This window comes from Periplaneta americana, chromosome 15 (assembly GCF_040183065.1).
Source record: "Periplaneta americana isolate PAMFEO1 chromosome 15, P.americana_PAMFEO1_priV1, whole genome shotgun sequence".
NCBI classification, from domain to species: Eukaryota; Metazoa; Arthropoda; class Insecta; order Blattodea; family Blattidae; genus Periplaneta; species Periplaneta americana.
Genome location: NC_091131.1, coordinates 1,820,325 through 1,843,923, shown reverse-complemented (window position 1 = coordinate 1,843,923; position 23,599 = coordinate 1,820,325). Strand labels below are relative to the sequence as shown.

Below are 23,599 nucleotides of genomic sequence, written 5' to 3'. Positions count from 1 at the left end.
CACATAAAACAGTTCTGCGGTTCAGAGAAACTATATTAACAAAATAAAGGAACATTTGTAACGTAACTTGCAAGGTCATCCATTACTCTTTACTAATGCCAATGCCAGGCAGAAATAATCGATACGAACATATGAAGACAATTTGTCAGCTATGGATCCCGAATTTCTTTCCTAGTTTATTTCCCACAATTTACAATGCTAAGATTCCATGAAGTGTTGTATGCAACTCGTGGATCATCTCATTGTGACACTCACTATCGTTCGTGTGACAAACATTCACTCATGCCATAATCATCAAGATAATCCACTCGTTGCATATTAAAATAATTGTCAAGAAGGAGATCACTCTACTGGGTTACGAAAACATCGATATAAGAACTAAAGAGAACTAAAATACACCATATGCATGATCTCACCAAAGCGTTGGATTGTGTTGATCATAATTTATTTTTATCAAAATTAGAATTTTATGGTATTCGAGGGAACACACTAAATATTTTTAGAACCTATCTTCATAGCAGAAGTCAATTACTTGCTATAGGTGAAAATTGGTCAAGTCTCACCACTACAAATTATGGGGTTCCACAAGGCTCAATAATTGGTTCTCTATTATTCTTAACAGCAATAAATGACCTTCCAGAATTCATAAAAGCAATAACAATTATGTATGCAGATGACACTACTTTCCTATCTTATTCCTCTGCTCTAAATCAATTACATGCTCTCAACAACGACACTCTATCACAGATGGCTTTATGGTTTGAATCTAATGGTTTCTTGCTTAATCAAGAAAAAACTATCAACATAACTTTCAGCCTAAATTATCTAATAAATAAGGACAACAGACTCAACTACACAAAATTTCTAGGACTTTTTATAGACTCCAGTTTAACATGGGATAAGCACATCGAATACATATGCACAAGGCTATCAAGAGTTTTATATTTGTTAAAGAAATTAACGACTTCCGTTTCTCAAAATTATTTAAGATGTGGCTACTTTTCTTTCTTTCAGTCGATAATCCAATATGCCCTAATTTTCTGGGGAAATGGAACCAAAATTGGAGGCGTCTTGATTTTACAAAAGAAAGCCGTTAGAATTTCATGTAAATCAAACTATCTGGAACATTGTCGGCCACTTTTCAGACAATCACACATTTTAACAATCATAAATTTGTGTGTGTGTGTGTGTGTGTGTGTGTGTATATATGATCTTGTACTTTACACTCGACAAAATATCGACAATTACTCATTAGTGGCCAATATACATGATCATGAAATAATTAGAAATAGTGAACAAATTAACATTCCATATTGTAGATTACACAAGAGCAACACAAACTTGTTAATTATGGGGATGAAATTATATAATAAGATCCCCAGTCAATATTATATATTACCAATCAATGGTTTCAAAACTATAATTTACAATTGGTTATTAAATAATCCTTTTTACTCTGTTGCTGAGTTTTTCAACACAAATTTGTATGAAATTGGATTTTAATAAATATGTTTAATTCCAATTTAGTTAGTTTTCTTTAATCTAAAAGTTTTAAGTTACTTCAGGTTTTCATTGTATTATTTCAATTTTACTGTCTCTTTTATTAGTGTTTTTCAATGTATTCTGACGAAGCCCAAAACTGTATGTCTAATGGCCAAATAAATTGAATTGAATTGAATTTACACAATCATTCAGTTTAGTATCAAATTTTTAAATGCAGCTCTATAAAAATGTAAGAACTGTAAATAATTTCGAAGTAAACTTTTCTTGGACGAATACCGCATTATAGACACGTGTAGGGACTTGTGAAGCACCCGATATAAAATGTGATCGACGCTGAAGGAATTGTTGTCTTGATTTAAAGAAAATTGTTTTGTGGGTGAGCGCCCAATTGCTGGAGTTAATAAAGCCCCGCGAAGCGTGCTTCCTGCCCCGAACAATACGCGGCTGTAATTTGGCGAAAGTCTTATATAAAGGAAATTGAATTAATGCGGACTAACTGGAGAGCAGTGGAGGCGGAAGGAGCCAGGAGGGATGTGCCCGTCCAGGTATCGAACACTAGCCAATCAATTCTAATGCACATTACTCACTCATTTCCTGTCTACTTTTCCTCGTAAGCAGTAAGCTACTGGAACTGAATTTCTAGATGTAGAATCCACAGAAATAACATCGTAGTGGTAGAAAAATCTGTTTTGTGCTGTCAGCCATTGTTCTCGAATAGGAAAATGTTGTGTTGTTCAATTCAAGACATTTTATTGTGACGATTCTGGTCGTCGGAGTTGTATTTCAAAATGTTCAAATCTCGCATATTCGCTGACGTGACAGGGTTGTACAAACTTGTCCCTCCATAGGGGCAGTGTCTGTATGTACTTAGTTTACTGTCGTCCTTAGAAGTCTGAGGACGGCTCGTTCTAAGTTATAGCAAATACGCTGTCCTAGTACGCAGCTTTCCGTACTGCAGTTCAAAGTTCAAATTTCGGCTTTTTTAAGGGGACAATCTTGTAACTTTCACAACTTCTTTTCTGCTTTACAGATTTTAACCAAATTTTCACTGCATGTTCCCAAGTGACATTGTTTTGAAATATTGAACATTTGAAAGTAATTGATTTCATAATTTTTAATAATAAATTTTAATTATTATTTTTAATATTTTCGGCACCCTGTATTTTAGTCAAATTTAAATTCTATGTTTATCAAATTTCAATATGGTGCAGAATAGTCACAGAAATAACATGTAGTATGATTGTTCCTACATATATGTCACTTTTGTGATTATTGCCTTTAAAATTTATAATTATTTTTAATAAGTTTTTTACAATAAAAATTGCTATTATTCAGGGCACAAACAAACTAATACAAAATCGATATCTGAAATTGATCTAGGCCATGGTGTCAATGTGCCTGCCGAATTCCATAAAGATTTTACAATAGTTACCATAAAACGTAGCCTAGGGTCAGAAATACTAAAAAAAAAAAAAGTTATGGTATAAGCAATTTAAGAGAACTATTTTCATTCTATTGCCCTCACAGACATTATAAAAAACATTTTAAAATCAACTTGGAAGCGGAATTGAAATTGCTTTGGAAGGATGAAAGTACACATAGTAGTGTGTTTTAACTCTAAAAAGAATTCCTACAATGATCACATTTTTCACTGGAATGTCCTTTCAAGCCAGATTTGTACCAGTGTAGCTTTCCTATTTCCTTTTGGAACCATTCGTCCACCGCGCTGCATCTCTTGTCTGCAGATCAACATGCGATCCATACGAAACCGAGAGAATGACCGACACTGATGTCGGCATGGTACCGCACCAGCATTCGAAGCCAGGACACGTTCCTTTACTGCCGAATTAATTTGCTCGCTCAACCGTCTTTTGCCGGGTTAAAACTTCCACCCTCGAGTCCAATGGCAGCGTGGTTTCTATAAAGTATAGACTGTACTGGTACAACAATTTAGTAGGTCTATGTTACGTCACCAAGTTGCTTCACGACAGAACAGTGAATTTTCCAGTTGTTCTCTAGCAGTTCCGGATTTCTCTTTCACTTTGGTTAAACACATCTTGTTAATGTATTTTATCGGATAAATTTTGATAGAAGTAAATTTGGGACACAAAGATATATTGTAGCCTACGTCAGAACAAGAATAAAATTCAAAATTTAAAAAAATGAGGAAATACTAGCTCAACAGATTTGAAATTTGAGCGGCGCCCACAGAACTACGCAGTTGTCATCTAGAACTGCTTGGTACTTGCAAGCTGATACTTGTAACTGCTTCCGAAATGGAATGCTATTAGTAACCCAGGAAGCATTTCGTTCCTATTGAACTGATTTATTGCTGTAGATAACTTTAAATTATTTGATAAAAATATAAAAAAGTAATGTTTTGAGAAAAATCCTTTCAAAAACAGCTCGCAATATAGTGAGTGCAAGCGACGATCCGTCTGAGAGTGGAAAGGCAATTTCTGAATGTCACTCCCGCGATGTGCTCGTCTTGGACCAGATGACAGTGCTAAACTTCCTGTACATACTATTAAGAAGGATTTATAGAATAAGGACCCCGGTTTTAGGCCCGTAACACACTTGCACAGTTTTCGCCAACGAGAAATGTGTTGCGAGAAAGAGGCGAAGAGCCTTCCTCCACACACTTGGCGAGTTCTCGCTATCACAGATCACACCTCGCTATGATCATCTATGCACTGCCTTCATGCAGAAAGCATTTTTCTGATTATAGTAATCACTCGTTGGAGGAAATATTATAGGTTATGTATTTACGTATATTGCCGTACTTAAATATATAACCTGTAAGTATATTGTCGTACTTTACGAATTACGTACAAACGCTATGTTGAATCTGAGTATTCAGATGATGAGGAAATCGAGTTACATGGACATATTTTGTTCATGAAAAGAAGAAGTAGGCCTAAAATTAAAGCCAGAAATATCTGAAAATCACATTGTATCTTACGAAAATAAGGGCGAGTTTTGGGCACTGGTTTCGATTTGAATGATGATACGTTTAGGCGTTATTTCAGGTTCAATGGACCACAGTTTTTTTTTTTTTTTGCCATTCATGATATGATAGAGAATTCTTTGCTATATTCTGATTAAAATTACGTAAACTGTTAAGACATATAGATACATTATTTCAAATGTTTAATTAATACCATTAAATCTCATCAAAATAATATATAGCCCTACTTATTTTCAGATAATCTGATATTTGTCTCCAAATTTCTTCTTTAAGTTTCGTGTTTTTATAGTTTTCATCCCTGTATCATATAAATAGGTCTACGGGTGACATCGTACAAGTTCGATAAGTTTCTGACTGCAATTATCAGCCATCTTTCCTCATTTTCAAATAAAAACAATACAATTCATCGCCACCTGTGATATCTTTTTCTACATTCAATCGTCACAAAGAGTATAAATGTCAAACATCTTTGATAAATGTGTCAAGAAAATTCGCTGAGCTACCGATTCCCGCGAGAAACTAGCGCGAGGTTTTTTCCTCGAACGAGAATCTCTTCCAGTGTGTGGACGTCCATTTGAATCCATTTTATCAATCTTTGAATTTTCTCGCAACACATTTCTCGTTGGCGAAAACTCTTCAAGCGTGTTACGGATCTTAGGAACATGCCAAAACTTTCCGTCGTCCTTAAAAAGCTTCGAGAGTATAGACTGCATTCGTAGCTGCGAAGGACTATTTTAATCAGAATAGACTGTATTTTCTATGACAATGTAGTGTTCCAAACACGTCTACCGAATATTGAAAATGGAAGACATTCAAATTATCGCCGCCGCGGAGCTGCCGGGCACGCCTTGTATGCAGATTACCATTCAAGCAGGCGTGTGCAGTAATAACATAATTTCCGTTTGATCACCTAGTCCCTCCTTGGAAAAGTGGGGTGAGTCATCGAGATCCGAACTCGGCCGAAGAGGCAGTCGTGTCTCCATACAATAAGGTTCGTATATAACGTCATCTTGGGTTACAAGAAGAGTCGGGTACAAAAATGTCGTCCGTGGGGGGCGCGTCCTCAGACACGCAGGAGAAGCGGGGCGAGGACCCCGGCAGAGCCAGCTCCATGATCAGGCTGAACCAGCCCGACGCCATGTGGGGCGACCAGCTGCTCAAGGCGGCCGCCGACCTGGCCGCCAGCGACAGGGACGGGACCGACTCGGAACTGTCCGACTCGGACCACTTCCTGACCAAGGGCGCCTTCCTGCTGACGCCCAGCAACGAGCTCAGCATGGACAAGGCGAGCAGCATCTGCGAGAAGATGAACTTCAAGGGGCTGTTCTCGCTCACCAAGACGGCCACCGGCATCCTCTTCAAGTTCTCCGAGCCGGAGGACTACCAGGCGGTGTACAAGAAGGGCTTCCACAAGGTCACCAACGCCAGGTTCTACAAGAAGGTAAGGAGGCTCCGACCCCAGTAACAGCAGTTTAAGTTCGTGGCGCACTGGAAAACGCGCCTAAAAACGAAAATCTGTCACAACGACAACAGACGTGTTAGGGAGTTTTCTGGTGAAGGTACGAGAATTTGTCCATAAGTAACAGATTTGTTAGGGAGTTTTCTGGTGAAAGTACGAGAATTTGTCCATAAGTAACAGATTTGTTAGGAAGTTTTCTGGTGAAAGTACGAGAATTTGTCCATATCATACCAGATTTGTTAGGGAGTTTACTGGTGGAAGTACTAGAATTTGTCCATAAATAACAGATTTGTTAGGGAGTTTTCTGGTGAAAGTACGAGAATTTGTCCATAAGTAACAGATTTGTTAGGAAGTTTTCTGGTGAAAGTACGAGAATTTGTCCATAAGTAACAGATTTGTTAGGGAGTTTTCTGGTGAAAGTACGAGAATTTGTCCATAAGTAACAGATTTGTTAGGAAGTTTTCTGGTGAAAGTACGAGAATTTGTCCATATCATACCAGATTTGTTAGGGAGTTTACTGGTGGAAGTACTAGAATTTGTCCATAAATAACAGATTTGTTAGGGAGTTTTCTGGTGAAAGTACGAGAATTTGTCCATAAGTAACAGATTTGTTAGGAAGTTTTCTGGTGAAAGTACGAGAATTTGTCCATACCATAACGGATTTGTTAGGGAGTTTACTGGTGAAAGTACGAGAATTTGTCCATAAATAACAGATTTGTTAGGGAGTTTTCTGGTGAAAGTACGAGAATTTGTCCATAAATAACAGATTTGTTAGGGAGTTTTCTGGTCAAAGTACGACAATTTGTCCATAAATAACAGGTTTGTTAGGGAGTTTTCTGGTCAAAGTACGAGAATTTGTCCATAAATAACAGATTTGTTGGGGAGTTTTCTGGTCAAAGTACGACAATTTGTCTATACCATAATAGATTTGTTAGGGAGTTTTCTGGCCAAAGTACGAGAATTTGTCCACACCATAACAGATTTTTTAGGGAGTTTTCTGGTCAAAGTACGAGAATTTGTCCATAAATAACAGATTTGTTAGGGAGTTTTCTGGTGAAAGTACGACAATTTGTCCATAAATAACAGATTTGTTAGGAAGTTTTCTGGTGAAAGTACGACAATTTGTCCATAAATAACAGATTTTTAGAAAGTTTTCTGGTGAAATTACGAGAATTTATCCATACCATAACAGATTTGTTAGGGAGTTTTCTGGTGAAAGTACAAGAATTTGTCCAGACCATAACAGATTTGTTAGGGAGTTTTCTGGTGAAAGTACAAGAATTTGTCCATACTCATAACAGATTTGTTAGGGAGTTTTCTGGTCAAAGTACGACAATTTGTCCAAACAATAAGAGCTACAACGCTTTCAAGTGTGGTGCATGCGATTTTATCCACTATCATCAGATCGGTCACACAGCTTCTGTTTCACAGCTGTAACACTTCCCACCAGATTTTATCGTTTCGAGGGTAATAGGTAAAGGGTACTGAAACAGGAACTGTATTGGACCAGTCGAGTAATTCACAGTTCGAGTCTCGGTCCTACAAACCACGCTGGGAGTCTATGGGTTTAGGCTACACTGAGGTAAAATTTTAATTTTCTGAACTATTCAACTAGAGACCTGAAAATTTCTAGATATGATGCCGTATATAAATAGTCGTTGTACAAAGAGACATCTTTTACGTTACAAAATATATGAATTAATATTTTTGTAAATTGAAACCACATTTAAAAAAACGTTAATCTTCCAACACATTTCAAAATTGTTGCCTAAAATTTTGTCCACACACACCTGTTTAACTCTCAGAAACAAAACTTGCTGTCAAGGGATTCCATTCCATTTCCTCAAATAAAATAAGGATACAATAGTTTACGCAGACGAGTATAAAAACTGTCAAATAAAAAGTGGAAACCTATATAACAAGCATAATATATTATACATACATAAGGTAATAAATTAGCCGTGAAAAAAGAAGTCAATAAATATGCTCATCTTTTAGACAATTATATCTTTGTCCCCTTTGCTGTGGAGACCTTCGGTCCTTGGAGTCATGACGCTAAAGTTTTAGTATCTCAAATCGGCCAAATTTTGATCTCCATTACCGGTGATCGTCGTTGCACTACTTATTTGCGTCAACGCTTAAATATTGCAATTCAACGCGGAAATGCAATGAGCGTTTTGGGTACTCTTCCAGAGTCCAGCCTTTTGGACGAACTCTTTCTCTTGTACAATTTATTTAGTATTCCGTATGTAAATATTTGTATTTAGTTTTATATACTGTATGAAATTATTTAAATAATTTTTCTGTTTAATTTTATAAACAAATATTATTACAATTTTTTCTTTGTCCTATATAAAAAGGCAATAAAAAACAATCAATATTCCGAGAGATAATGGCATTCACCAAAACAAGAGAAAAAAATGTAATAACCGAATTAAAATATTCCAAGATATGAGAACTTGTTGTTCATCAACGTAATAGAGATGCTCAGTATTGAGAGGAGAGAGTATTAATCAAAGCAATCAAATAAAATCTAATAAATATGGGTTCTAAAATTAAACTGTGTACGAAACAAGGACTTTGTAATCGGTGTCGAACGGCTTGCATCTTCAGAAAGTGCATTCCCTCTATGTCTTTCTCCAGAGAGTGCGTTACACGCAAGGAAGTTAAAGGCTGGTTCACAATAAACCGGGAACGAGAACCAGAATGAAAACGAGAAGCAGAGGACGAAAATATAAAAATTTTTTATTCACAATAAACCGAAAACGTAGACGACTATGCATATCGATATGCATGTCAATAACGATATGTAAAGTCGATATTACGCATTCTGGTGTTATTTGTGTATAATTTACCAATGGTGTTCTCTCATGAGTATGTACAAGGCAGCCAACATAAACACAGGTTAACCAACTTCGAAATTTCAACTGAAACATTTCATTAGGTACGGTACTATAAATATGCCCATGCATCTTTATTATCACAACCTATTTTAAGTCTACCATAACGTAAAATAATTTGAGAAGAAACATTTGTAATAGAACAAAAATGAACACAACAGTAGTTATTGAATTGAAGCATGAATATGTAATGTGTAATACAACCAATACAGTAATAAAATATGATTCACTTGCGATCGGTGTTCAAAGACGCAGCTATTGAAAGCCACGTATTCTCCTTCATTTTCTCATCTTTATACGAGGCGCGCCGCTTATCGTAAACGTGAGGATTTTCCTCAACACTCAAAATTAGAATCTCATCAAATAAAACTTGCTCCCTGATGCACAGCACAGAACAAAATAATGCATAGGTTACGTCACGGTCTTCTTGCTACAAAATATACGACGACAAAATAGCTTTTAGATGGCAATAGAATGAATCTAGTGGGCTGTGATCGGAAACGTGAACGCCAGAGTTGAAACTTGGCCAACTCTTCGTTCCCGATTCCGGGCTCCGGCAAGCTTTTCGTTAATTGTGAATGCTCACATTTAAATGTACACATTTTAACAATTTTACGGTTTTCGTTTTCGTTCCGATTCTCGTTTCCGGTTTTTTGTGAACCAGCCTTTAGTGTCTTCTATGAGGCTTGCTTCTAGCTCACGTCTGCTAATTCATCTACCTGCTTTCAAGCTTATGCTGAAGAACTTTCCAATTCGAAGCACAATTGTATTGATAAGTCTCTTCTAGCTTTGCCTTCGTAACGGAGCGAAAAATTTAATTTTGAAGTAACTCGTAAAAGTACAAAATTTGGCGCAGCATGTTATAACTGAAATTTGGAAAATTCAGGTGGACCAAATTTTGTTTCTGGTTCTACACATTTAATCCATTTAACTTTTATTTGATTTTCTATTCAGTGCATTTATCAAATATATGATATTTTATTTTACACATAAGTTTCTGGAGATATGTTTGCCACAAACCTCCGCTCACCACGGTCTCCTCTGTGAGATGCAAGAAATCTTACACTGAGTCTGAGCAAAATTTCCGTTTGTGTTATTTTAAGGGGAGAGAACAGTGAAATTTGACATTTTCCTAAATTATGCACAATTTTCATTTTTTGAATATATAAAAATCATTACTGTAACAACTTAAACTCTACATTAATTTAAATAAAAATTGAGGTCCAGATTTTTAATAAAAAAAACAGAATAGAGTAATGCACTAAAAGGGATATATCTAAGCCATTTTAAATGTAAATTAAAAATCTCCATGACATTTTATTCCCAGCAGTATATTATTTAAAATTATGTCGATCACAATTGTCATATCGGCTTTTAAATTTGTAAGATAAACAATTCCATTTTAGGAATGAATTTTAGAGGCACTTTTATAGAAATATGGAGCCATATTACTCAAATGCAACAAAGTAACAGATTTCTGCTCCAGAAAAAAGTTTCATAATACCCTGAAGAATGTCTGTACCAAATATCATGCATATAGCATTAACAGTGTCGGAAATATTAAACTTCTGTATGAAATTAAAGTTACCAGAAATTGCAATCGAAGTTTAGTGTCAGTTAGAACCTGTGCACCAGAGCTTTAAAATGACGTCACAGTAGCTGACAAGATCATGTACATTCAATTTTATGTAGGACCTAATAGATTTTTCACGTATCACGTGTTTAAAAAAAAATAATTTACTGGTTTTTCACTATATCTAACCATCCTCTACCCTTAAAATAACTGTTTCAATTTACCTGCATCACTCAGAAATAAATTGTTTCACAAATTACTGAACTTGAACAAATCCGTTCAATAGTTCAAGTAAAATTGCTGTACACAGACAGCATTCTGGATAACATTTTGTTAGCAGACCTATCAGGAATGCAGAAAACATGAATTGCCCCTAAGAAGTCAAAATGTATTTCTGTATTTCGTGTAATAAAAGAAAGAGAAAATTCCGAATCGCCAGTCTACTAGCAAAAAAGTTATAAGGAAAGTTGGAAGCGGTGGAGAACGAACTGCTGCAAACTCTCTGCATAGCGGTTGAAATTCTGAAAGTAAAGTGAAGTGAAAATCTGAGTTCAGCGCTTGAAAGAATTGAGAAACTTAAATACGTTCTTCTCAAATGAACGCTCTTTAAATTCACCCCAAGCACACCGTAGAGGGTTAAACTGCCAGGATCCTAATGTCTGCTGAGCAGGAGGTCGTGCTTTCATCCTCTGGTCACCCACTACTCCGGCGAAGTGGACACGGGTTCGTTCTAGAAATCACGACAAAATAATAAACTTTTTTAACTGGACTGAACCCCTCCAGTTCATAGCACCCACTTCCTCCACTGTTATACAACACAGTGTCAACTAAGCGTATCTAGCGAGCTGAATACTAAGAATCGCCATGGGATTGCCCGACAGTAGCCCTACAGTTAGCGAAAACCTGAGAAGAAGCGAACCACAAAGTATGACTTGTGCTGGCGTGCATGTGCGTGTACAAAGCCTCTTTGTGAAAGTGAATGTTTTTAATTCGAACTTGACATTTAGTAGACTATTTATAAAATAAAGTTTCCTCTCCAGTCGCTGCAGTGATACCAGTCTGTCTGTACTGACTTCGTTGCAGATTCCCATCCCCTGCCGGCCGCAGAAAACCTTCACAGTGTTCGTACTGGAGATTCCTGAGGACATTCCAGAGGAAGATATTCGACATTCCCTCTACAAGTTCCACTCCATCGTGGAAGTCACCCGACTGCCTAAGGAATCCGTCACCCCCGCATCGGGGTCGGTGGCAGGCGCGGGGGGAGCGGAGAAGGCCAGTTCCAATCCAGGCGCAGGTGAGACACTTCAGAGCTCGGGGAACACAGAAATGTTTCATTATTGCAAGAATTGTACTTAATCTTCAAGAAAAAAAAAAACAAACAAATATTTTAGAGATCTACAGTAATTGTTCATTATTTCAAAGCTCGGAGCGGACCTCGAAGAAAACACCACCATATTACAGAAATGTTTCATTATTGCAAAGCTTGTAGCGGACCTTTAAGAAAAAACCACCATATTACACAAATTTTCATTGTTGCAAAGCTTGTAGCGGACCTCTAAGAAAACACCACCATATTACAGAAACTTTCATTATTGCAAAGCTTGTAGCGGACCTCTAAGAAAGCACCACCATATTACAGAAATTTTCATTGTTGCAAATCCTGTAGCGAACCTCTAAGAAAACACCACCATATTACACAAATTTTCATTCTTGCAAAGCTTGTAGCGGACCTCTAAGAAAGCACCACCATATTACAGAAACTTTCATTGTTGCAAAGCTTGTAGCGGACCTCTAAGAAATCACCACCATATTACAGAAACTTTCATTGTTGCAAATCCTGTAGCGAACCTCTAAGAAAACACCACCATATTACACAAATTTTCATTGTTGCAAAGCTTGTAGCGGACCTCTAAGAAAACACCACAACAATGGCACACTTCAACACTGTATCAAAGTTAAGTTCAATCAAGTTATTTGATTGTGTACATGGAACCAGTCCTTAAGCTGTGTAAGTAGGCCTAACCCTTAAGTCACATTCATTCATTGTCTTCGTAGTTCCCCAAGACAAATGTAGTTCCGGGGAAGAAATGTTCATTTTTCCTGACTGTCGACGCGCTCACCATCCTGGCGGCAATTATTAATTGACTCTGCGACTACCAGGATGCCTTCAGAGGCCGCATCGTGGCTCCGAGCTAGTGCGCGGGCAGTCCGGTTCGATCCCCGGCCACGTCGTGATGGAATGTATACTTCTTAAAGCAGACATCTCCTTCCTCCCTGATTGTATCCATCGTCTGCAATAGTTATAAATAGACTGGGATGAAGTGTCTGGGGTCGAACAGGTTTTTGATACTGACACCGACTAGGATTTAATGGCTCCAGGGCAGAGCAGAGGGCATAAAACTGGCTTTATGAAGACCAAGATAAGATGGCTCACCTGTCAGCATCGGATTTCGGAATACCTCCCTCGCACATAAGGGTCAGTGTAAGCCTAGGGGCACAAGTCCGTTCTGGTCCGACCATGAAAAAGTCAGACTTCTGGAAGTGAGGCAAGTGACCCACACGCTTGGAGCTCACACATTTAAAGGGCACGTACCACTTAAGAGTATTCGACTAATCTCTACCTGTATCACTGCGATGCTGCTCAATTGGCTGTAGCTGGAAAATCTGTCTCAGTCAACAAGACTTGAACCCCAGATTTCAGTAACTTCAAATCATGACCTGTGAGTTCACAATTCTTTCTATCAATATTTAAACGCAACATACAGAAAAAAGAGCCCTATGTGGGAAATGCCTTCATGAGCTCATATAGGCGCCAATTGAATAATTAAGGATAGTTCGTATGAGTGAGTCCTGAGAAGTATTTCAGGAGGTAAAATGGAGTAGAACATTGTTGGAGTGGTGTGCAGGCTGGGACGAAGATGATAATGACGTCAGTTCATGTTGGACTACACGTTCACCCGAAGCCCCTTAAATATTCAGACACAACAGCCCGCAATCTCGACACCTGCCGTCTGCACTCATGTGTAACCTCGCGCCCGGCTGCACAGCGGCACATCACGGCCACGCCGCTCGTCTCTTCCTCTTATTGGTTCGTCGTCGCCCATGCCAAATCTAAATACCTCCTAATTCAGTTGTCAAGGCAGGAGATGTGCCTTCAAGCAGAGGATGGGTGGAAGCGAAGTTCACCGAGCTTCCGCTATCTACGCAACCAAGCACAAGAATTCCATTGTGCGCAGGCACTATACAGGGTGGTGGTTAATATTCAGATAAAGTTCATGCACGGTTCACAGTAGTTACGGCGCCGTTATTTCTAGCTTTAGAAGTGCATCAGTGTGAAGTAGATTTATAGACGGTTTCCGTCCACACCTGTGGAGTAACGGTCAGCGCGTCTGGCCGCGAAACCAGGTGGCCCGGGTTCGAATCCCGGTCGGGGCAAGTTACCTGGTTGAGGTTTTCTCCGGGGTTTTCCCTCAACACAACTCGAGCAAATGCTGGGTAACTTTCGGTGCTGGACCCCGGACTCGTTTCAACGGCATTATCACCTTCATATCATTCAGACGGTAAATAACCTAGATGTTGATACAGCGTCGTAAAATAACCCAATAAAATAAAATAGACGGTTTCCGTGCCTTTCTGAAAAGTATCAAGCTGACAGATCAGCTGATTGACGTAGAATTCACACGCGTGCGCCTTGTATTGGGATAAACGCCCTTTCGCTCCTGAGGAAGTTACGCCACTACATCAAAACACAGCTTTCAAATAAAGTAGCGACAAATCATGCTGAAAAATGTTCGGGGAATTCAAGATAATACTTGCAGCCATTTCTCCCCCGTCATTTACTAACAAATGTGTGCAACTGTTTTCCATTTTGTCTTCCTTTGGATTTAGTTGCTACTAACACCTGTCGCAGCGCTGTGGTCGCATCACTCATAGGACTATGGACATTAGTTCTGATCCTATGATTATCCTCCAGGAACAGTAACAACATAGAGCTGAGTTAAGCGTTAAACAACAGTTAAAAAGAAAAATAGTCACGGCATTGAAATTGAATCGGACAATTATCCAGATTTAACGCACTCCAATATGGCGACACTAAAAACGCAAATATTGGACAAATCTTCGCTATGACGCCATGGATTCTCCTCTAGTGGCAGGCAGACTGCCTTATCTACTAGGGTGACCAGATTTACATCGATAAAAAAAGAGGACTGACTTACTGGCTTATAAGGAACCCGGAGGTTCATTGCCGCCCTCACATAAGCCCGCCATTTGTCCCTATCCTGAGCAAGATTAATCCATTCTCTATCATCATATCCCACCTCCCTCAAATCCATTTTAATATTATCTTCCCACCTACGTCTCGGCCTCCCTAAAGGTCTTTTTCCCTCCGACCTCCCTATTAACACTCTATATGCATTTCTGGATTCGCCCATACGTGCTACATGTACTGCCCATCTCAAACGTCTGGATTTAATGTTCCTAATCATGTCAGGTGAAGAATACAATTCGTGTAGTTCTGTGTTGTGTAACTTTCTCCATTCTCCTGTAACTTCATCCCTCTTAGCCCCAGATGTTTTCCTAAGCACCTTATTCTCAAACACCCCTAACCTATGTTCCTCTCTCAAAGTGACAGTCCAAGTTTCAGAACCATAAAGAACAACCGGTAATATAACTGTTTTATAAATTCTAACTTTCAGATTTTTTGACAGCAGACTGGATGATAAAAGCTTCTCAACCGAATAATAACAGGCATTTCCCATATTTATTCTGTGTTTAATTTCCTCCCGAGTAACATTTATATTTGTTACTGTTGCTCCAAGATATTTGAACTTCTCCACCTCTTCAAAATATAAATTTCCAATTTTTATATTTCCATTTCGTGCAATATTCTCGTCACGAGACATAATCATATACTTTGTCTTTTCGGGATTTACTTCCAAACCTATCTCTTTACTTGCTTCCAGTAAAATTCCCGTGTTTTCCCTAATCGTTTGTGGATTTTCTCCTAACATATTCACGTCATCCGCATAGACAAGCAGCTGATGTAACCCGTTCAATTCCAAACCCTCTCTGTTATCCTGAACTTTCCTAATGGCATACTCTAGAGCGAAGTTAAAAAGTAAAGGTGATAGTGCATCTCCTTGCTTTAGCCCACAGTGAATTGGAAACGCATCTGACAGAAATTGACCTATAGGCCTACGAACTCTGCTGTACGTTTCACTGAGACACATCATAACACATAGGCTAATTCTGTAGGACCAAAACTTAATCTTTACGTCGATTCTCAACTACAGTTTTATTTCGGAAGGCCTTAAAAGTAAAATCAGGAAGAATGATCAAGACGTGTAAGATGTCACTTTGATAAGACTCGAACCTTTGACCACTGACTCTGCACAGGCGACAAGGCGTCGGGCGGAGGCAGCGGCTTGCCCGTGATCGCGCCGTCCCCGCCGCTGGTGCGCGTGACCCTGGCGTCGCACGAGGAGTGCAACGTGCTGCTGCAGAACGGCCTGGACTTCTACGGCGCCACCTTCTTCCCCACGGAGGCCGCCGCCTCCACCTCCGTGGTCAGGACTACGGGCCGCAAGTCCATACTGGGCAACAGGTGAGGCGGACCAGCGACTGTACTTACACCCAAAGTTACACGTAAAAAGTTAATTTCTACACAACACGTACAATAGTCTACAAAAGAATCTTATTAAGACGCTTGTAATGCCCCAATTTGATTATTGCGATTCCTTGCTAACTAATGTAAGTTCACTCTTAGCTGAGAGACTACAACGTGTTCATAATGTGTGCATACGATTCATCTGCAATACTCGTAAATTTGACCACATAACACCTTCCCTCCAGTTACTTTCATGGGTGCGTCTGAAGGAACGAAGAACAATACATTCACTGTCTCTTCTGTTTAGAATCATGCATACTTCTACTCCGAATTATCTGTTATCGCGCTTTCAATTTCTTACAACTCTTCGAAACCGACATCAAGCACTTCTTTCTATCCCTCATCATAGAACGTCTTTATACTCATCTTCCTATACTGTAGAAATACCTCGCCTCTGGAATTCGTTACCTAATGACGTCAGGGACTGCCGGACTTTATCACAATTCAAAATTAAATTGGAAAATTTTGTCTTATTCAATGCTTTTTAGGTATTGCTAGAAGTGTTGATTTGTGTTTTGTTTTTTTTTTTTAATCTAGATTAAAATTACAAGTTTCTTGTTTATGTTAGTTAATTAGTTAGGATACAATTAATTATGATACTTAATCATTCATTTATAGTTTGTGTGACTGCAACCTGTGTACATTTTTGTGTGGCTTTACTTTGTTTATAGTTTTTTTTTTGTTTCCTTCTTATTTCTATTATTGTATTCATATTTCTGGTGGTGTGGAAGAGAAGGCCTAATGGCCTTCACTACGCCAGAATAAATAAATAAATAAATAAATAAATAAATAAATAAATAAATAAATAAATAAATAAATAAAATGCGTAATTTGTGTCATAACTAAAAAAAATGTAACATATTCAAAACTTGCTGTAATTTATTGAATACACAAAGTGTTGAGTTGTTACTCGAGTTCCTAGGCTATCAGCATTGCTGTACGTAATTTATTTTAAGTCTTCATATCTTCTATCCTTTGACACCACACAGAGTTTCCGCGCGTTGCTTGTTACTCGCTGGTACAGATCCCAGAGTTTACTGGCCATCAAAGGCTGCCGGTTTTCATCATTTCGTCATTGCGTTTCCCACAAGCATATTTGTTTAGCCTTTATATTTGTTTGCCGGACTGCTTGTGCCGTATTACTGTGGTAATGGATAGCGTCTTTGTGCGTAATTGTTTTTCCTTCATCCACACACCGAAGAATTCCTGTTTACACAGAAAACACAAAATTTGTTGTCCGCTTCAGAACTTTCCATGGATACTCTCCCAGAGGCGGCTCCTTCGACTTTTACTATAAACTCGTAGATTGTTCGTGATCATGTTGTCATCTGATAGCCTAGAAATGTTAAAAAAGATGGCATGACATAATCAACTTCAGTTTCGAAGCTTTCAGTAAGAATAAAGAATCAGTGATATTGAATTCACGGTGTCTTAAGCATATGTCGAATCATGCACATTAAAAATGGCAGAATAAGTATAAGTTACATGTGGTACGACCCAGAATAAAATTTTTAATATTAATCCGTAACATATAATACTTACTTACTTACTTACTTATGGCTTTTAAGAAACCCGGAGGTTCATTACCGCCCTCACATAAGCCCGCCATTGGTCCCTATCCTGAGCAAGATTAATCCAGTCTCTATCATCATATCCCACCTTCCTCAAATCCATTTTAATATTATCCTCCCACCTACGTCTCGGTCTCCCTAAAGGTCTTTTTCCCTCCGGCCTCCCAACTAACACTCTATATGTATTTCTGGATTCGCCCATACGTGCTACATGCCCTGCCCAACTCAAGTTCCAATAGTTGGTTTAAAAATATCCTCCCGTCCTACTTTAGCATTGAAATCCCCCATAAAATTTTCGTGTGATATCTAGGTAACTGATCAAAAGTCTGTTCCAATTCCTCATAGAAACTACCCTTTATATGTTTGTCTTTCTCTTCTGTAGGGGCATGAGCATTTATAACTACGATATCGCACCATCTACCCTTAAGTACTAAATATGATAACCTATCACTGATAAATTCGACCTTTTTTACTGCTGACTTTATTCTGTTATGAATAAAGAATCCTGTTCCTAATTGGTGATTATTGTTTCCTTCCCCATAATACAACAATTAATCTCCTATTGGCATTATGCCTTTCTCATCTAACCTAACCTCTTGTACTCCCACGAAGTCTATTCTATATCTAGCTAGTTATTTTGCTACTAATGTTACCCCTCCTGTTCTATATAAAGATATAATACCAATTTTTAATCATTGTAATACTCTTAACATTTTTTTGATTTTAATTAAATTTTATATTTATCTATGAAAATGTAATCTTCACTCAATCACTGTCAGAATTTCTCTTCCATTACTCAACACTGTTTGCTAATCAGAAGAATAATTTTACTGATTTAAAGTAATGGAGTCAAGTTATTAAGCAAATTAAAAAAAATAATCAGCCAGATTTTCGGCTGTCACTCACAAGGATATTTTCCAGCTTTACGGAATTGAAATCTGCCAGAATGAGCCGGAAATCTTCTGAGTGAGACAGAAGCACATAACAGACACCACCACGAGTAGCACACACCACGCGACATGTTTTTGTTCACAGGGTGTTCGACGTGGTGACGACATCAGGCCAGAGGGTGCGCGACATGCTTCCTGTGTTCGATGCCGCAGGCTTTTCCAAGATTCCGCCGCCCGCCATCAAGACGATGAAACCCAGGCGTACCAACTGACACAAGTTCCTACCTGCAAGTTGCAATATGCTGCAAGCAAAGCTAGGCGACGAGGCGGGATCTGCCAGACACAAATACCGTGTGCCAAACTCACCAGACCTGGCATCTCCGTCTCATTACTATATTTAAAGAGACAGTTTAACAAATACCTCCTCCAATCTTAAAATGAGTGACGCAGAGAGGTAACCCATACCCCGCGGGGTAGTGCACTGTCCAGGCCTTCTTCCTCGAACCAAGGTCACTCCTGTGTCAGGACTCATGAGTTAAAACAGGCCTGAACGATTCTCAATTCCCTTTCCTATCGCTTCACGAATTAGCCTTGGTAATGAAGCATTCCTTGAATAAAGTATACAGCACTAATTACACAGAATCATTATTTTCAGTCATGTATTGCACCTGTGGCAATGTTGCCAATTAAAGGTCAGAGAATTTTATCTTCTTTCGTTCACGGGTTACTCAGTCCCTCCTTCATTGCATTTTGAATCAGGAGATGAAGGGTGTGTTCTAAATTCACTGCCAAATGGAACATTGCAATTGTAAACGAATCGCCACTTCGCACTCTTCATCTCCAGAGGAAAACTTAAAACCTGAGCCTGAACCTGAACCTGGATTTTGGAACGACGCAATACAATATCACGATGCGGAATTGGTCAAAGTACTAGACAGCCTAACTTGTGAAGGTGCGGCCTATGTGGACATTGCTTATATTTAAAGCACTTTCAGAATTAACATCTCCCGACATAGAATTCACATTTTTGTCCTTTAACATTTCTAGTCAGCAATCTTGGATCAGAATTTAGAGTCTTGTATTTTGAAGTTTTGAGTTTTGTATCATGTTTTTCGTACAAAACTCAATGGTATGCAATTTTAATATTATTTTCACTACAATATTAATGAAAATGTGTGGGAGAAAGAAATTAATGAAGGGAAAAATTTTTAAATCCTCAAATTTTGTAACCGTCGATTCCAGAAAAATGTGTTTTCATCGTAAATCCGTACATACATACATGCATACATACATACATACATACACACATACATACATGCATGCATGCATGTATGCATACATACATACATACATACATACATACATACATACATACATACATACATACGAGCAAATGCTGGGTAACTTTCGGTGCAGGACCCTGGACTCATTTCACCTGCATTATCACCTTCATTTCATTCAGACGCTAAATAACCTGAGATGTTGATACAGCGTCGTAAAATAACCCAATAAAATAAAAAAATACATACATACATATATACCTACATACATACGTACGTATATATAATATTAGTTAGGTCTAATTTTACGAAAATTTTGAGTTAAGTTGTTGGAAAAATGCCTTGCCTTTTATAACATTTTATCCATCGTTTCTTTAAAAAAAATTCGTTATTGTTTAAAATTCGAGAATTCTAATGTAATTGTCCTGAGAGTTAATTTTTCTGAGTTTGAGTAATGCGAAGGTTATTAATTCAAACTTTCCTGTGTACAGCACCTTCCTACACGAAATTTAGATCAAGTGATCAAATGAAAGTCATCCGTCAAACGTTCTAACTTCTCTCTCTCTCTCTCTCTCTCTCTCTCTCTCTCTCTCTCGGAACTCTTATTAATTGTTATTTTTTATTAAGGGAACAAAAATAGTAATAGAATAAACACTTTGACCAATTCCTCGGCAACAGTAGAAACACGAGCAACTTGATAGTATTGAGTGGTGCAGTGTTCATAGACGCAGTTTTACCAACATACTAAAATTCGAGACTGAACGCAACTGCCTGCACGGGACTCGAATTTGTTTTTGTCCAATTATTTATCACCTTGTCACTGTGTAATCAGAATCTGCATGTACCTAGCTATTAAACTAGAGACACTCAGAACATGGCTTGGAGAGTTATTTCATCATCATCATCATCATCATCATCATCATCAAGAAGAACAACAACAAAGAGTGATAAATGAAGAATATGGAAAATCGGTCTTCAGGCTTCATAACAGTTTCCTTCATTAAAACGTTTTCATTTTCAAAAAAATAGAGATGGGGCAATGGCTACGTTCAGCCTACATTGAACGCCTTGCTGCAATAATGGCCGCCATTTTGTCGTAGCAAAATTCTTTCCGCTGCAAGCCAGTGGAGGCGGTAGACAACAATCTATGGTGTCTTATATTCCGGATTATATGGAACAATGGCGAGTTTCTGTGTAAACACAGCGGACATTTTGCAGTCTGGTCGTTCAGCAAATCACAGCTGCTGAACAGCTGAATTAGAAGCTGTCCCGGCTGAACGAAGCCAGTGATACCGCGGAAACAGAGATTTCCCAAAAGCCATTACGAAAGGTTACATCGAGTACAGGAAAACGTTTTCCCACCCGATATTAGATTAAGCCCTACCGTTTTCATATTCCTTACCTGCGAATAATTCCGTTCACAAGTGTTATTACAAGTAACAAAAATCCTATTTGACTTCCTTTATGCTTAGATGTGCAAAGCACAGAGGAAAGATGTTTTGATGCTGCTAAAAGTCAATTCAAATTTTTAGTGAAATCCAAGTTTGAAGCATCTTGACTTTGTTACGTAGTTTTTGACAACTGCGTGTCTGTCTTATGGGATATGTCCAGAACTTGGCTCCACTACTGAAATAATTTTGTACACATTTATGAGCTATTTTACTACAGAATGAATCGTTAAAAAAGCCAGTTATTCGCAAAAAATAAGAAAAAATTCTTGAACGGTCCTCTTGAATGCTTTAACATTTCGTGACTCAGTGTGCACTGAAGTACAGAACCAACTTCTGGGAGCAGTTTTTGTTCAGATATTAATTTCAAGCTACAAACAACGCCTTCAATACGAGATTTCTGGAAGGAAAGAGCATGGAGCACATAGCAGTGTCACCAACACAACCCTGGATGCCACAGGTATGTATTATATTATCTCTACGGTATTTGTCTTTTGATAGAAAGGATTCCAAGTTTCGGTTATGGTTGAGGGTTTGGCCGCGATTTAGAGTTATTTCGTGTTCTGAATTATTACGTTATGAGTTAAGGAATGAAAAGGATTTATTGACTGATTCGTGTATTGATTGATTCATTCGTACATTATTTCATTCATTAATTCCTTCGTTCATTTATTTATTTATTCATTCATTTATTTCTTTATTTTCTTATTCATTCATTCACTCATTTATTTATTTACTTATTTAGCCTATTTGCTTATTTAAGTTTATTTGCTTATTAATTAATTAATTTTCTGAAAGTTAGAATTTATAAAACAGTTATATTACCGGTTGTTCTGTATGCCTGTGAAACTTGGACTCTCGCTTTGAGAGAGGAACAGAGATTAAGGGTGTTTGAGAATAAGGTGCTTAGGAAAATATTTGGGGCTAAGAGGGATGAAGTTACAGGAGAATGGAGAAAGTTACACAACGCAGAGCTGCACGCATTGTATTCTTCACCTGACATAATTAGGAACATAAAATCCAGACGTTTGAGATGGGCAGGGCATGTAGTACGTATGGGCGAATACAGAAATGCATATAAAGTGTTAGTCGGGAGGCCAGAGGAAAAAATACCATTGGGGAGGTGGAGACGTAGATGGGAGGATAATATTAAAATGAATTTGAGAGAGGTGGGATATGATGGTAGGGACTGGATTAATCTTGCTCAGGATAGGGACCAATGGTGGGCTTATGTGAGGACGGCAATGAACCTCTGGGTGTTCTAAAACCTATTTGTAAGTAAGTTTTAATAATTTAAATAGACTAGAATACAATAGAACAGAATAGAATGTTTAATTTTTGCTGGCAGATTTAAGGCCATAAGGCCTTCTCTTCCACTCGACCAGCCCTAATCAATACAATAGTGCAGACATAAGTATTACATAAGCGGCAGTTACAAAATAAGAATATGCACCTCATTGAAAATAGAAATAAAATAAACGAGAGACGTGGCTAACAAGGCTGCATTGCCAGCTGTACGCACTATGTGGACAGAGCCGACGAGCCCTTGTGTGATATCGGATAATTACTTGTTCATTATGCGGTCAGGCTGCATATGTTGCAGGGTTGGGCCAGGTGCAACAAAAAAAAGTATTGCGGGAGGTTTCATTTTAAATTGTCGTTATTCAAATTGTCTGCCGCAAGTGCTACCTCACTGTGTCAGCGAGAGAGAATATTGGCTCCATTAAGTTGGTAATTGGAGACACTTTTAGTTGAACTGAGGACTCCCCGCACAGCCCAGTTGAGCCACTAAGGCCCAATTGTACAAAACTCCCTGACTAAAGATCAACTTTGATCGAAGATCGGAAAGTGAACCGAGTTCAGACACTTCTTCTATTGTATAAAACTTTTCTGCCATCAAATTACCTTGGTTCAAATGCAATCTAAGTTCACGTGAAAAGGATTTGGCAACATCGCATAAACAGGTGAAATACGTGATGCGCGGACAGGTTTGTTCAGTGTTGCCAATCTAGCGACTTTAACTCTTTTTCAACAACAATTTCTTTTAACTTTTATATGGCTTAAATGGGGATTTAGCGACCTTTTTAGCACCCCATAGTGACAAAATTTAATCTTTCTTTGTTGATAATGAGAAATCTAGTGACTTTACAACTACTTTTTGGCGACTTTCCGTACACTCTGTTGGAGACACTGGTTTTTTGTGCAATGTAAATAATGGCGGACAATAAGAAGAAGGTTGACTGTTCTCCGAGTTGTTATCATGTTATGGTGTTTGATACTGCTAAACATAATAAAGCTTTATAAAACGACAATTTTCGTTTAGTAATACAGTTAATTGA

At 38.2% G+C, this 23,599-nt stretch overlaps 1 protein-coding gene across 1 annotated transcript; it reads left to right on the top strand.

Annotated features, from left to right (window-relative positions):
- Positions 1–5,482: 5,482 nt before the first annotated feature.
- LOC138715798 (uncharacterized) lies at positions 5,483–19,238 on the top strand. The gene is made up of 4 exons (XM_069848883.1): positions 5,483–5,912; positions 11,487–11,697; positions 15,801–16,008; positions 18,678–19,238. Exons 1-4 carry the CDS (start codon positions 5,511–5,513, stop codon positions 18,802–18,804), a joined length of 948 nt encoding a protein of 315 aa, XP_069704984.1. The 5' UTR covers positions 5,483–5,510; the 3' UTR covers positions 18,805–19,238.
- The last annotated feature ends 4,361 nt before the right edge of the window (positions 19,239–23,599 follow it).

What these genes read in the sequence shown, in the direction of transcription:
- LOC138715798 (XM_069848883.1), top strand. Translation starts at nt 5,511, where the DNA reads ATGTCGTCCGTGGGGGGCGCGTCCTCAGACACGCAGGAGAAGCGGGGC. An exon ending in ACGCCAGGTTCTACAAGAAG is followed by an intron (nt 5,913 to 11,486) that starts GTAAGGAGGCTC and finishes ACTTCGTTGCAG; the next exon opens with ATTCCCATCCCCTGCCGGCC. An exon ending in CAGTTCCAATCCAGGCGCAG is followed by an intron (nt 11,698 to 15,800) that starts GTGAGACACTTC and finishes GACTCTGCACAG; the next exon opens with GCGACAAGGCGTCGGGCGGA.